This window comes from Gallus gallus, chromosome 2 (assembly GCF_016699485.2).
Source record: "Gallus gallus isolate bGalGal1 chromosome 2, bGalGal1.mat.broiler.GRCg7b, whole genome shotgun sequence".
Lineage (NCBI taxonomy): Eukaryota > Metazoa > Chordata > Aves > Galliformes > Phasianidae > Gallus > Gallus gallus.
The window spans coordinates 65,919,952-65,935,636 of NC_052533.1; the positions used below are offsets into that span (position 1 = coordinate 65,919,952).

The following is a 15,685-nucleotide window of genomic DNA, read 5'->3' on the forward strand; positions in this document are numbered from 1 at the left end:
GTAGTGCTTTTTCATTTGGTAATGGCATTTGGTGCTGTTGAAAGAGCACCTAAACAGGATTTGCTTTGTTATTCAATCACTGTTTGAATTTCCTGTAAGATAGAGGGTTGTGTGGAAAGACAAATACGAAGGGGATTGTACTTGTGAGGAATTATTTTATTTTTTTTAAAAAGTCAATCCAGAGCAAGAGCAGGCAAGATAGGCCAGATCAATATATATCAACGCTATAATTTTTCAGAATTCTCATTTCACTTGTATATCACTGTCTAGTTCAGGTCATCAGAGGAGGCTTTGGGTGTTGGGTTTAGATTGGTTGATTTGTTGCTGTTTGGTTGTGGTGCGTGTATTTTGTTTTGGAGGTTTTTGGTGTTTTGTTTGTTTGTTTTGAGCCCATAAGATCTGGGGCTTTTCTTTTGTGAAAGGTTTTTAAAGCTCCACATGGCCATAGCATAGTATGCATTATGACAATTTGCTAAGCAGACTTGAGTGGTCTGTGTTCAACATACAGTAGGTATGCAAGCTTTGGTAGCTGCATGTGATAAATCCATAGGAAGAAGGTCTGCAGACTTGTTAGGCTTTGTAAAAACCAAGAGTCCAAAGGCTGAGTAAGCTGCCTGTTTGATGGGCAGGGTGCTGCTGGCACTCTTGTCTCAGAACAGGAGCTGTAGAGGCTTCTGTGGAAGGGTCCCTCTGGAGCAGGCACCGATGGTGGCTGTGTGGCATCGAGACAGAAAGCCTTTGCCTCTTCCTGCCCTGCTTTGCACCTGCCCTGGTATTCCTTGGAGCCTTGTACCAGTTCAAATCCCCAGACTGAGAGAGAGCCTGTGAAGAATGGCACAGGAAGAATAGTTAGATTGGCTGAAGGACCAGTCTTCTCAAGGGTGGCAAGGCACATGCGTAAGAGCATGGGATGGGCAGGTCCTGTTCTCAAGACATTTGCCTTTGCCCTATGCCTCTGATGACACTGGAAGTATCTGTTTGATGCATCTGCATATCACTCTGCGTAGGTTGCAGGTTGATCAGAAGCCTGTGGTTGCTTGTATTCCTAGTTATTTACCTGTGGAGGCAGAATTTAACACCTGATATAGATAATAATGTGTGGTGTAGGCTGAGACTGTTGTGGCGTGGAAATCTCTCTCTGAAGTAGTGTGGATGGCAGCAGATAGCATCCCAGGGCTGTTTTACAAGGGAGGTTGTGTATGGTTTAATCTCTCACAAGCATTTCCATGTAGTGTTAGTCAAATAACTCTGTCTACACATGAAAGGCTTTATATACTCTTAAGACAGCATCCTGTCAAAACGCTGCTGGATCACCAACCATGTGGCTGAAAGCTGCCCTGCAGTTCTGATTCTTTTTTTTTTTTCTTGAGGAATGTAATGAATTTTAGGATGAGGAGAAATGCTAGCTTTGTCTCTGCAAGAAGGTACTAAGGGGCTCAGGGGCTTTCAGAAGCCCAGGAGGATCTCCCGATTCTTTGTTAGCAGCAAACGTTCATTTGCATAATTTGTATAATGGTAGAAGAAATCCCAAGCCCTAATGATGTGCAATCTCAAGTAAGGAGGAGGGGAGGAAGGGAACTGATGTCTGTGAAGCACGGAGCCTTTTTCAATCAACATCAGGAAATGGCAGGTCAGGCTTGTGATGAGAATTAAACTCCTAATTCTAAGGGCTTGCCTAATGCCTTTCATCTATAAAATGCTTCCACAAATACTAATTAGTATGAATTGCAGCTTGACTGTTAGGAAAACGGGGCTGTGAAATTCTGTGCACATCACCAGTGACACAGAGTTCTCAGTCTTCGTATTCAAGGTTTGGTATGAGGTACTTTCCCTCCCTGCCCAAGTGCTGTGTGCCCTATAAACACAAAATGTAAAGCACAGTCAGCAGCTGCCACCATGTCCACCGTGTTCCCAGCACGTTGCATATCACTGAGGGGCTGAAAGGCTGTGTTCTCACCCCAAGGCTGTCTCTGATGAGCTATGTTTACACCCTGATGAAGAACCATCTGCTCTGACCTTGTAGTCTGCAGCCCGCCCCCTGGTACTTGCTGCTTTCATAGAATAGAATATCCTGAGCTGGAAGGGACCCGTATGGATCCTTGAGTCCTAACTCCTTGCTCCGCACAGGATGACCAAAGTTCTATAAACATGGAATGTTTGGTGCCGATGGGTTAAGTCTTGGTGAGGTACCCTACAGCTGATGCTGCAGCTGGAAATAAATGAAAACTCAAAAACCTGTCCAATATCATCATCTCCGGTGTACTTTGAAAAAGTGTAAGTGATGATACAATTACTGGTTCTCTTTTCCAGTTCCCAAAGACGTCAAATACGATATCTCCTTTCCAGCCCTTTGCCCTCTATTTCGTTGATCTTGTTCCATTTTAAAGCAAAATCCAAAGTTTTAATTGTGACTGCATATATGAAAAACACTTCACAGCTGCTGGTAACAATCAAATGATTGAACCGAAGCACTTCAGTACGTGAAACTGGATTAGGTAGTGATGTTTATATGCTCTTTGTTGCACTGACATTCAGCCTGATAGCTGGCTTGCAGCTGACAGTCTGCTTTGAATGGTTCTGTGAAAGCTGCCTACGAAAAGCAAGCTCATATATTCTTTGTGGAAATGGCATATGGAGTCGACTGAAAGAAATCCTCAGTTCCACTGGAAAACTTGTGGGAGTTGACAAGTTGAAAAATTTTGGAAATCTCCACATAACGATCCAATTTTTGCTTAAAAATAGCAGCGTGCTCTGGTGCTTCATATTACCAGCCTTGCACAGGAAGGGGGGGGGGGGGGGGGGGGGGGGGGGGGTGGGAGGGAGGGAAGGGAAGGGGAATTATAAACAGTGAGCATGTGAGACATAAAAGGAATATGAGGCTTTGCATAGGAGCTGAGTTCTGCAGCAGGTGCCCTGTGTTTGGTGGCAGCGTAGTTCCTCATCAGCACCTGCAGCTGAAAATCTTCTCTGCCAAGGAGGGCTGCAAATGCTTACACCTCAGTTGCCAGAGACTGCTTTGGAGTGGTTTCTTCCTCCTCTTCCCCCTCCTCAACTGGTTCTCTGGGTCTTTTCAGCCACTGTGGGGATGCGAGGTGGACGGTAGAGTGGAGCTCACCATTTTCCTGCAAGCATTACTATCAGCTGTCTGAGCATTAGGGAAGCAGCACAAGCCCTGTTTTTACATCCAGTCCCTGTTTCTTAGGCTTGTCCTTAATAACGAGACTCAGAAAAGTGATCTTTTGAGCATGCTTCTCTTCCAGAGGAGGCTGGAAACCATGTCTGTTGGGAAGAAGAGGCCTTTGCAATAAGCTCTGTGGCTGTAGGCTGTGGGGGAAATAATATACGTTATCACGTAACATATATAATATAAACTCATCTCTTCTGCTTCTGAAAGCTCTGAGAAGCTGTTTTTGATCTCCAAGATACTTGTTTATGGTCCTGTTATAGTTCCTAGAAGTTTCCTTGTTCACTGTTGGTGTTGTTCAATTGGTCAACCGATGTCTTAGTCAAGAAGTAACAAATCACATTGTGACCCTGCTTAATCCCACCTGAAGTTAATCTGTCAATGCAAAGCTGTCTGAAGGATCAAGTGTTTTTTAGTAAGCAGCAGGGTGGGGAAAATGGAACAAGCATTAAAAATGAGTGGGAATATTTGGAAGGCATAGCATGATTTGTGCTGCTCTTTGTAATGCTGGAGTGTTAACGTCCATCCTGGCTTCTAACACCATTTCTCTCTACTTCCTTTCTTATTTTTAGGGTTGGTCGACGGCCCATACTGCTCTTCTCTGTCATATTCATTTTGATATTTGGACTGACTGTGGCACTCTCAGTGAATGTGACAATGTTCAGCACACTCAGGTTTTTTGAGGGGTTTTGCCTGGCTGGAATAGTCCTCTCCCTGTATGCATTGCGTGAGTATACCTTTACAGCCCATCCAAATGTATATTTACAGAGTGTGTAGCTTGCTGTTCTGGGGCATCCTGCTTTCTTACAAGCAAACAGTTCTGAATCATACCCTTCGAGAAAAGCTTCAGCCTGTGTTTTGATAACAAAGTAGGAATTTTTGCGGCTTTCTCTTTAGGTTGGTACAAAGCAATACTGAGCTGAGTAGGAGACTCCACGCTTTTCCTGTCTGGAACTATTTCAAAAATTCCCCTGCTACTTGCAGCTAAGAGGTCTCTTGTCCCTGCCTTGGGTTGTGAAGTACAGCAGAAATATGTGAGACGAGGAGCCTGATGTCTTCTTATCAAGGCTTCTTAATTCTTTGCACTTCTTGTTCTTCTGTTTTTGAATATTTCAAGGGGATAAAAACCTGAGAGAATCTTGAAGGAAAGCCTATGAGAAATGTCTGTGTACTCATAATGTGCAGGGGAGATGCCTGGTAAACTTGCTGCCAAGACATATGGAAGCCCCGTCCAGAGGCTGTACCTTCAGAGGGTGCAGTGCGGTGCCACCAGCCCTGAATGTATCACTGGGATGCACTCCAGGGAGCTCTGTGTGCTTGTGCTTCCTCTGCTGTTTGTGATAAACAGGCAGTACACTACCTGAGGAAAAATACATCGTTTCCCCCTTTTTACTATGGCTCTGGAAAAGTATTGCCTAAATACATCCTGGGACTTGCTGTACAAATCTTCATAAAATTTTATTCACTTCCCATCGTAGATGTTAAATCCTTACGGGTTGTAGATCCTCACTCTACATGGAGTATTATGCTATACAGTATTTGCTATTTTGTTTTGAGACTGTGCCATGGGGAAAAGAACCCGACTAGAATACACAATGGTTTATTCTTTTGCACTTCTTTGTAGTAGACAATACAGTACCCAAGAGAGTTTCACTCTTTTTCTTCCTGCTTCTCTTGACTTTGGTGATGTAATCCCGCTTTGGCAGGGGGGTAGGACTAGATGATCCCTAGAAGTCCCTTCCAGCCCCTACAATTCTGTGATTCTGTAATTCTCAGCAAGAATTCTTCATCAAAAAGTAAAACTATTATTGAAGACATCAAATCTTCTTTTGTGTTCCCCCCACCACTGTATGTAATATCAGTGAAAACTTCATTATCCCTTCTGCTTAGTGACCCTAAAGATCTTGCTAGAATGGAAGAAAACAATGTAGACAGGGTTGTTGCTGAAGCAGAACGAGCGTCAGACCTAATCTCCGCTGTCCTGCTGCGGTTGACTCCAAATGTTCATTGTGATCTTGGCTGTGAAGAAAGGTCTTCCCTTCCAAAGACAGCTCTTACCAGTAGGATATTCAGCTGGAATTTAAACCAGTTTGGATTTTTCATTGCTCATTGAAGTATGTATGTTTTTCTTGGTTGTGGTGCTGTTGTTCTTGGGCTTTTTTTTTTTTAATTTAAAGAGAGTCATTGCAACTGGGGATTCTTGTTGGGATGTATACAAACGTTTCATTATGGACCTGAGAGAGTGTGTGTTGTGGAGTAGTTTGACAGTAGTTTGCCATACAAGGTCCCATTCAAAAAAAAAAAAAAAAGGAAGATGAGGGTTAGTCCATGCTCTGCTTGATTCAGATCAAGGGCTTGAATTTAATTTCAGGCCCACCCCCCCCCCTACAATTCAAGGGTTTGCTTGTAACTGCTGACATGAGTATGCCTATTGCAAGCGGGCATCTGTCTGCATAGGCACTGCAACCTTCTGGGGAGTCCTCTTCTGTTTCATAGTCCCTTTTTCTGTTACTGGTTTTGGTTTCTTCCACTGAAGCTTTGGGCCCCAGAATTCTCACTTGGTTGCCCTGAGCAGAACAATAGGAAATAGAAAGTTTATTGAGCCAGAAAGAGTCACCAGCTGAAGTTTACAAAGCTACCATGCAGAAGAAAACTATAGGATTATACAGCCTGCAAAGATAATTAGTCTGCCACAGAGATCTTTACACTGTGTCAGACTTGCTGGTTATGCTTGGATTTATGGCCCAGCTCAGGGAAATTGTAAATAACCATCCTGATGCTCTAGGAGTGGGAATAGCACCAATGTGCTGCCTTTAAAACACAGAGCTGCTGAACTTGAGTTGCCTTCACTGTTCATACCATGCTCTGCTCAACAGCCTAATGTGGTTTTCCTTTGAGTCCCTGCCAGTGTGCTGAGCAAGCCCTGGGATGGGCCTTGGCTTCTGTGCCACTGCAGGCTGGCTTCAGCACTGTCATGAGTTGCCTTCATGTGGGCTCTGCACATTGGAAAGGAGGCTGCAGCGAGATCACATTTGTCCTGTTTTCTCAGGTGACAGTGTGACAGGATGTGAGGAAATGGCCTGATGTTGCACCAGCAGAGGTTTAGATTGGGTATTGGAAGAATTTCTTCCTCGAAAGTGTGTTTAGATATTGGAATAGGTGGCAGAGTCTGCATCTCTGGAGGATTTAAGAGATGCGTGGATGTTGTGCTTATGAATATGGTTTAGTGATGGACCTGGTAGTGTTATGTGATGGTTGGACTTGGTGATCTTAAAGGTTTTTTCCAACCTAAATAATTCTGTGATTCTGCACAGCATTGTGCTGCTCAGGACTTAACGAATCTAAGCAGTTTCTTTAGCTAAGATGAAAAGCTGTCTTGCAGTTGTTTTAGTTTTTGTCAACAACTTTTGCTGGAAAAGGATTTCAGATGAAACTTCTGATGAACCTGCAGGAAGAGATGGTCTCTACACAGGTGCTGGCACTTGCTGTGAAGGGGGCAAGCAGAGGAGGAATGAACTTGGGATTTTTCTTCTCGGTGCTGCATTCATTGCCTTGTTTGGGAGAATATAAGGGAGATGGTCCTTTTCCCCTGAAGAAACTACGATTCTATAAAACATGGGCAGCTTTGAGAGGCTTTCGTTTCATGATGGAGCTTCCCACCTCTTCTGCCCAGTGTGCACTGCAGCCTGAAGTGCAGAACTTGGGTTGCTGGTTCAGTGACCTGCTGCATTGGCTGAGTAGGAGGGTGCTGAGACAGCAGAGTGGGCATCTCACATCAGCTGGGTGCGGGGTGCTGTAGCCTGCTGCCAGGCTGAAGGTGAGGGGCTTTGGATTGACCCATTGCAATGGAAAGACCTGCAGCTGGTCAGAGAAGGAATTGGCCGTGAAAGGGAGGCAAAGGGAAACAACCCTGAGCAGTGTCATGTGTGCCTGAGTGCTGCCTTGGCTGATGCCTTCAGGCCTTTACAGCTGGTGAAGGTGTGCCGCTCCCCACAAATAGCTCTACTCTCTGGCTGCCAGCCTTGTGGGACAAAGTATGCTCAGCAGATGTGGAAACCACAGGAGTGAACAGCAAATGTGACTCTGGAGAGTGCGAAGGGAGTGGCTCCCGGGTCCCTCTAGCCTGGCAGGGATATTGCTGTGGCCTCACATTGCGCTTCCCTAAGGCTGGGTTTCACAACCTGCATGTGCTGATGCAAGAGCTGGCAGGGCTGCAGGCAGGAGGTCTGCATCCATGCCACTGCCAGGGCTGTGCTGGCATCAGTAGTTGTATGGGGAAGCTGTCCCCATCCCTCCACGGGCAGGGCAAAGATCCTGCTGCCAGCAAGATTTGCCTGGCGGTCTCTTCTCACCTACCTTTACGTGTTTTCTGGGCCTGGGGGTGCAGAAGCTGTCATTTCCCAGAGCAGAAGCTGGGATGATGGTGTTAATTACATTTAAGAAGGAGGTGGGGGCGGAAAGTATTTTTTTGCATCTCCCATAGTAGCACTGGTGATTGCACCTGAGATCAGGCAGCAGGAGCTGCGGTGTGGGTTTGCAGGCTGTTTGATGGTTTCATGGGTGGCTGGACTGCAGATTAGGCTGTGAAATTAGAAAGCCTAGGCTTGAATGGAGCAGTAAATAGGCTCTGAAAATAGCTGTGCTGAAAGGGAAACATAATCTCTGCAGGTTGGAGTAAGGAAGTAGGGATGCACCTCTAATGCGTAGTAGTGGGATGAGTAGGCACGTTTTCTCCCGTTGTTTTCTCCCAAGGTAGAAACACAATGAAAAAGAATAGCTTGTTTTTGAAAGGCTGAAGAATGCTGGCAAAGGTTTCCAGACTGGTCAAGACGCCCAGCTGTGATGCATCTTTCTCTTTTGTAGCTAGGTCAACCTAACCTGTTACTTGTGAAAATTACAAAGCACTGACCTGAGAGAGGCTCAGTGTGATTTCTTAAGCTGCCTTTTTTGTTTTTTAATGACCAAACATGGTCTCGGCTAGGCAAGGCAGGTGAGGTGCTGCAGGCCACAGGCTCCAAGCCTATTCTGTTCCATCTGAACCAACGAAATTAAGAACACTGTAATGCCTTCTTCAAAACGGGGGAAGTGGAAAACATCCGGCTGTGTTCCAGTGCATTGACATGTGCTTCAGTTCTGCAGTAACGCGCAGTTCTCTTGGCTGACACTTGTGACAAGAGCAAGGTTGTTAAGCCACCTACCTTCTGTTTACATAACCAGCCTTCTTCTGCTCACGTAACCAGCCTTCTCCTCTTCTGAGTCATCCAACTCAGGTCTGGGAGGGGTGATCATGGAGGGCTCTACTGCACAGAAATCCCTCTAACGTGGCCATTAATTGCTAAGTCATTTGGACATTTTTGGTAGAATTAAGTCGTGACTCCTCATAGAGTCTGGCCTCCTTCTCCTCAGCGTTTCTTTCCCTTTTTTGCTGCTCAGTGGTGTGAACTCTTCTAGAGATGTGGAGCCTGCCCATGGAGCACTGTCTGGCATGCTTGTTTTAACTGCGATCTGTTTTCCAGACCTGAAGTGCCCTTGGAGCATTGTGAGTACTTTGTCCCAAATTTTGGGAATGCTGTACTGTTTGAGGTGGCCAATTTGAAATAGATTTGTATCAACTCTTAAAATGTGCCGAAGAGGAATAAAAGCAGTATTCTCTCTAAAGCTCCTCGGTAGGTTATTATGAGAAATCCTACCTTCTGTTGTGCAGCTTCTTGTAACTGATCATAATTGTAATGACATTTCTAGGGATTTTCATTATTTCTTGAAGTTGAGTAACGGTGAGCAGAAATAGAGCTGTGCTGCAGGGATGAGCAGACCTGAGAGCTCACAGCCACTGAAAGAAGGCAAGTCAGGGTTGGCTCCTCCTCGCCTTTCAAGTTACCTCAATTGCTTGTGGAACTGAGCAGTAAGGAGTGTCTAAGATGGATGCACAGTTAAATTCAAAAATTGCCTTTCACTTGTAGCTGCTTTACTCAAATGAAGTGGTGTTAAAACCTTGTTCTAAGTGCAAATTGTAAAACATCATCCCACATGCCTTTGTGTGTGTGTGCTCAAGCTGCTCTGTTTGTGTCAGCAGGGAAATGGCAATGTCCGGTTACAGGGCACACCAGTCCTTAGTACTGCTGTATGTCTGACATCGTGACAGCTTTGTGGGTAATCGTGGAATTGTTAAGGCTGGAAAAGACCTCTAAGATCATCAAGTCCAACCGTCAACCTATCACCAGTTTGTACTTCCATGATCTAAGAAGTATGTTTCTACTCTGAGAAACACAAGTGGATCAGAGACAGGGATGTGAAAATTCTGTCAGTCATGATTTTTATTTATTTATTCTTTTTCCTGGCAGGAAACTGAATCTGCTACAGAAAGCTTCCTTTGTTGAAACCATGCATATGTAGCCTAGTCTGCTTAGTCTTGATGGCTCACTGAGTTTGAGCTGTCCCCTTGGCTGAGAGCTGTCCCCCTGCACCCTGTGGAACCTTTAAGCTGGTAGTGCAGTGCTGGAAATGAGATGGGCAGGAGAACTCAGGAGCTGCCTGGAAGGCAGGCAGTACACAGGCTTGAGCTTTTCCCAGGTGTTTCTTCCAGTGAGGCATGGATGAATGCACATCTTGCTGTTACTTTCTTCTGCAGAAAGAGGAAATCATAGGTTCATAAATCACCTACGAACAGTGTTTCACTTCCCTTTCCTACTTTTTCTTAGAGACTTGTCAGAAAAATCCAAATGGCAACAGGATGTGCATAGAGGGGAAAAAATGTGTATGTGGAAGGTGGATTTAGCAGTTATCTGTAGTGACTTAATATTTAAGTCCAGCAACAAATGTCAGCACACAAATTCACATAAATATTTATGTGCCTTTCAAGAGGAACCATAATTTAACAAGACCAGCCAGATTTCCATCCCCAGTCACATAGACATGACTCTTATTTTCTCACCTACAAATAACATGACCCCATGGAATTTTTTTTACTAGTTCAACTAAATTAAATTTCACTCAGAGCTGAAATTTGCAGGCAGTGCTCACTGCAGTATTTCTAAAGAATGCATATTATTTTGTCAGATATAATAAAAAGTTCACTTTTGTTTTAATTCCTGCCTTTATTTGTATGATTAAATTCTGTAGGCTGACAACGTGCTGCACCAGTTCTCATATAACTTATTTTTCTTTTTTAAAGAAAGCTACTCAAAGTTGCACTGCATATGATTTCTTTTTTTTCCTGAAGCACATTCTGCAGTTATGAGTATGAGCAGTGTTTTTTGAGAACATTTCATCCCCTCTTCAATGAACTGTACATACAGCCATGCAGTTCTTACAGATAAGTTTAGGCACAAATGTCATTGATAGTTTGAAAACTTGTTTGCTTGCATTCTTCAAATTCTGGTTATGGTATGAACTGTGAGAGAAGAAATCAGTTCACTGGAATCTAGTGAGTAATGCACGCATCTCTGCAGGCACACCTTCAGTTCTACAATTTGAGCTTAATGTTCTGTGTAGGCACCCAGTGTGTTCAGTACTGAATCTTTGAGCTGCTGATCATACTGAGTTTAGACTTAGTTGGGTGACCTAAAACAGGCAGTCTCCTGGAGAAAAGGGGCATTTGAAGAAGGCAACTTGGTTTGGAAGTATGGCTATCTCCTGATGACAGGTTTCTGTGCTGAAGCGTGAATGGGAGTGTGGCTCGCTGTTTGCTTCGCATGTTTGGGATCTGCATTCCTGCACCTCTGATTCAGGTTGGACTAGGAAAAAAAAAAATCTCAGAAAGAATGCTAATGCATTGGAACAGGCTGCCCGGGGAAGTAGTAGAGTCACTGTCCCTGGAGGTGTTCAAGAAGCGTGCAGATGTGTGGGACTGAGGGACATGGCTTAGTGTGTGTGGTGATGATGGGTTGATGGCTGGACTTGATGATCTTAGTGGTCTTGTTCAGTCTTAATGAGTCTATAGTTTCCGTGGCTCCCGGATGCTCAGCATCTCAGTCCAGCTTGTGTTCACAGGAATTCAGAGCAAATAAACCATTCTTGTGGTTTCTCTCTTCTACCTTTCTGTCCTATTCCTTTGTGGCAGAGATGGCCTTCCGTAGAGGCATACTGTTAGCTTGTATGGTAAAGCCTCAGTCATTTCCAGTATAGTCAAACACTGGAGTGCAAATACATCTCCACCAGTGGTTTACCTCACGTCATCAACATAACAGGGGGCATGCATTTCATTCTGCTTCTGTGTACTGTCTGAGGGTAGAGGTGGTCACAGAGCACTGTTCTTTAGCTGAGGATGCAGAGGCATTTGGTGTTGTGGAGGAGGGCAAACTGCCAGAGTACTGCAATTAACAATCGTCTGTTGGAAATAAGTACCCAGTGCTGAGGCTCAGGTAAGTTGCTTTGTGTACCAGCTGTTATCCAATCATTCAGACTAATGGTGTGGGGAAATTAAGAGGGTGTTTTCTCTGTGAAGCATTCAGTTCAACACATATTTAGGCTCATGGACCAGGGATAATTGTTTAAAATAAACAGATTAATGAATCTGTCAAGTTTTCTGCTTGGTGGGGAGTACAGTGCTGCTGTCTCAGCTCCTCTGCAAGGCCCTCTTCCAGAAACAATCATGTTTTCACCCAGACCTTGGTGCTGTGCTGGCAGCGTAGTTGCATCGTGGGTATACAGAACTTGGTTTGCAACTTCATAAGGGAGGTTAGAAGGAAAAGAAGCACCAAGAACACACAGGAAGCAGAATCAGTAATGTCAGACAGGGGAAGCAATTTAAGAAGAAATGGTTTGGGGGCTTTGTGGGTTTTTTTTAAATATAGCAAGCAAAAATGGACTGAAGGCAGGGAGGAAGAATAAGAGCAACTTAAAAATTGTGTAGTGGTAGAAGTTGCTTGTATGCTGCAATTGCAACCAGCATTTCTAATGAAATCCCGTTTTGGCTTCCTTTATAGCTCTGGCTTGAAAAGGGGGTTTAATCTCAAACTTGACTGACTTGTTTTTTCAAGGCAAAAACAAATCTATTTCTAGGAGGCTTGAAGAAAATTAATTAAAGAGCCTCTGGTTTATAGATCAATTAAAAATAACTCTGAAAGTTAAAGAAATAAAACTGTCATTGTTAGTCATCGATTGGAAAAATGGCTTCTTCTGGATCTGTAGAGAAAACCAATTACTGCACTTCAGTGTTTTGGAATTTGGACAGGAGAAGGTTTGATTATATGATCCTTGGCTCTACCCATGTCAGTCTTTTGAGATGTTATGTGTGCAGTCAGAGTTATGGACCATCCTGTCCTGTTCTTGCTTGCTTCATTCTTAGTGGCTGCGATACATATAGAATAGAACGTGTGAAGTTCAGTCTGCATCTTGTAAGTTTTTTAACATGCTGCATTTGACTTTTTAAGGAGACAAACTTCACTCTTCTTGACCAAGCGTTACATCTCGATAAACTAAAAATAAAAAATAAGTATCTGTGCAGCTGACATTTGTCCTGACATTTTAATCTACTTCCTTGGCTGAGGTTAGGTGCCTCACGCAGCTCTGGGGACAGTAATGCATGGCAAGGCAGGAGAACGAGAATAGCCCGTGCGTGACCCAAAGGGGGAAAGTAAGGAAAACAGAATACATAGTGTGTACAACAGCTGCATCTTCTCTCTTCTTCCTGGTAAGAGGGAATGTGACAGATTTCTTTTCTGAAAGAAGAAATGCACTCCTATCCAGTGAAGAGTAACAGCAACAATGAAAGATTTTGTATCCTAGCTATTTCAGAAACAAAAACACAGCCAAGGGAAGCAGGCTATGCATGGTGCTAGGGTGTGCAGATCCGGGCAGTGTTGCCCTCCTGGTGCTTTGAGTGCCTGGCAGCACTTGCATGGGACATATTAATGCCTTTTCCTGCTTGGACATCTTAGCGTGAGGTCTGTTGTGATGAGAAAACATCTATTTATGTGGTATTTTCATCCTTACTTCAACCCAGGTGTGTGTACCTGCCTGGTGCTGCTCAGCTGCAGCTGCCCAGCTGCACCATGGTTCTGAATGCAGAAATGGAAACCTCTGAGACATCCCACTGGCCCACCCAATATAGGGCTGGTGAGCTTCTTGTAAAGAAGATAAAGGACTCATCTCCTTGCTCTGATCCCAAGAAGTATCTAAAATATCAAAACTGCACTGCTGAAATAGGCTGAAGCTTTTTCTGTGCTCTGGGAAGGAGATACGAATGTAGCTTGCTGTGGTGCCCTGCTCTAGATGCAGTTTCATTCTTGAATGCTTGTTGCTGCAACCTGAAGTCTGGAAATTCTCCTGTTTAAAAACAGATTAGTCTGCTACAAGTCACTGTGAAGCTTGCCTTTATTCTGCGTGGGTCATTCTTGAGCACGGAGTTTAGAACATCTTTCTTACAGGCTTTTTAGAGATTACACTGTGTTTAATTGCAGCTTGGCAGAGACAGCAGGTTTAATGTGTTTAGCTAAACATGTATCTCGGACAGGTTGACATTTCCTCCCAGGATAGCTGACTGCTTGCAATAGTAGCAGATGGAAGTCCTTTTGTGTCTTCTGGGCATTAACGTGCATTGGAGATGAGTGGATGAACTGGCAGCAGAGAGAAGGGCACTTAAAAATGATTTATAGTGATCTGTATGGCTTTTGTTTAACTTTATTTACTTCAGCTCTTGGTGTGAGGAAACTGGGTTTGGATTTATTTAAAACTTCTAAAACTCAGTTGGAGAACCAAATATGATCAGGTCCTGCCTATGAGACTTCCAATTTTCTGGCTGGCTTTTCTTAGCAACATCTAAATTAGTGAATAAATAGAAGCCTCCAGTCTGCTGATGACAACAAATAATGTGTGATTCAGAGTAAAACAACTTGATTGTGGACTTGGCAACCCTAAACCTTCAGGAGCAGAAATGCAGACCATCAATCTGATATTGCAATACTGGAAAGACTCGTGAAAGGTCATTTTGTTGCCGTTCTTTCAGTAAATTAAATGCTTTAAGGAGAAGGCTAGGTTTTATTTTTGGCTTTAGAGGGGAATAAAAAGTTAGGACCGAGGGGCAGAAATGATATTGCTTGCATCTACTATAAAGATGCTGAAAGATTCACTCTGCTCTGAACACAGCTCGTATGACCTTGGTCTTCCCCAGAGTCTTTGGGATTTTTATAGGTTTTGGTGTGTTTTTTTCCCCCCTTGTTTCTTAATAAATTTTTGATTGCCACTTAGGTTGTTGCCTGACAACGTCTGACTATGGTGTACATCTCTGTTTTAAAATTAAACTGAGTAATACAAAGGGAAGTTTCTAGAGTCAAGTCTTTAGGCTTCAAATATCACCCTTTTTTTTTTTTTTGCTATGAATAGCAATACTGACAAGGAAGGCTTTCTCTCTCAGCACTGGAAGGGAGTAGTGCTTATTCTTCAGAAAAGACCAATGAGAAAGGTATGCTCCAACACATCTTATAGTGTATTAGTAGAATTCACTAAGATTTATACAAAAATATATTTGTTCTGACGATTCTGGATTGAGAATATTGGTCTGCAAAACATGATGCATAATTCTAACTTCACATAGTCGAATTCTGACTTAAATTTAAGGTGTTACTGTAAGAAGGTTAAATGCCAAACCAGAATATCTTCATTTTTTCTGCTGCAATGCAGTTATGCTTGAACAGTGTATAGCTGGTGTGAAGCAGTACTACTGTGATATAAACCCTCAGACAATTTTAAGTCAGGCATTTGGTATAAAATATATTAGATGGAATGCCACTGTTTTTTCCTGGTGATCCTTACGGAAAACATGAGGACTGTTGTGGTCCCAGCAGATGCTGTTGCAGAGTGATCACAGCCATAGCTTTCCCATTGCTGTGGTCACTGTGCAAGAGAGCTGCGTTTTCACCCTTTGGCTGCATGCTAACTCCTGGGGATGAACTCACGTGGAGGAGCTCCTCCTTTAGCCAGTTTTGTGCTTGAAATCAGATGTGCAGGATGACAGGGATTAAAGAAATTCAGAGGCACCTCTTGAGCTATTAGCCTCTGAGTTTTAAGAGAGCTACCTTACACATGCTGTGAGATTGCATCAGCAGTGGAGCTGGTGCAGCTGAGGGAACACAGCCTTTCCTTCTCACACATCTATTGTCTGTCTGCATTGAGATTGAGCTGAAAGCAGATGAGGCTCTCGTGTACTGGAGAATACACTTCAGGTGGAGTGAAACCAAAAGGAAGGAAATGACAACATTGTGCTCTGAGGAAGAATGGCAACAGCCTTTGGACCCCAGTAGAGGAAGTTAAAGAAATGAGGAGTGGTGTGCATATATGGCCTCTAGCTAAGCTTGCAGTTCTCACGTGGGAAGGGGGTGAAACTCTCAGCTCACTGTGTTTTATAAGTCTTTTTTTCCCCCCTCCTCCATTTGGAGTTCTGAAATATTAGCAGCAGACCAAGCGAACATGGGTGTATGAGTGAATGGAGGAAAACACATGGAAGGTGCTGCCTGACAAAGCACTAAATGGAAGTCATGGCAGATGACTTACAGGAGGGGAAGG

General features: G+C 43.8%; 1 protein-coding gene across 5 annotated transcripts in view; it reads left to right on the top strand.

Annotated features, from left to right (window-relative positions):
• Nucleotides 1-15,685, top strand: part of SLC22A23 (solute carrier family 22 member 23) — a 99,225-nt gene that overhangs the window by 16,674 nt on the left and 66,866 nt on the right. For all 5 annotated transcript variants that reach the window (XR_001463404.4, XM_418968.8, XM_015276012.4 and 2 more), the window contains exon 3: nucleotides 3,757-3,911. Coding sequence is in view for 4 of the 5 variants with exons in the window: in XM_418968.8 (XP_418968.4) it covers nucleotides 3,757-3,911 (155 nt within the window). In the remaining variant the exon portion in view is untranslated. The remainder of the gene's footprint in view (nucleotides 1-3,756; nucleotides 3,912-15,685) is intronic.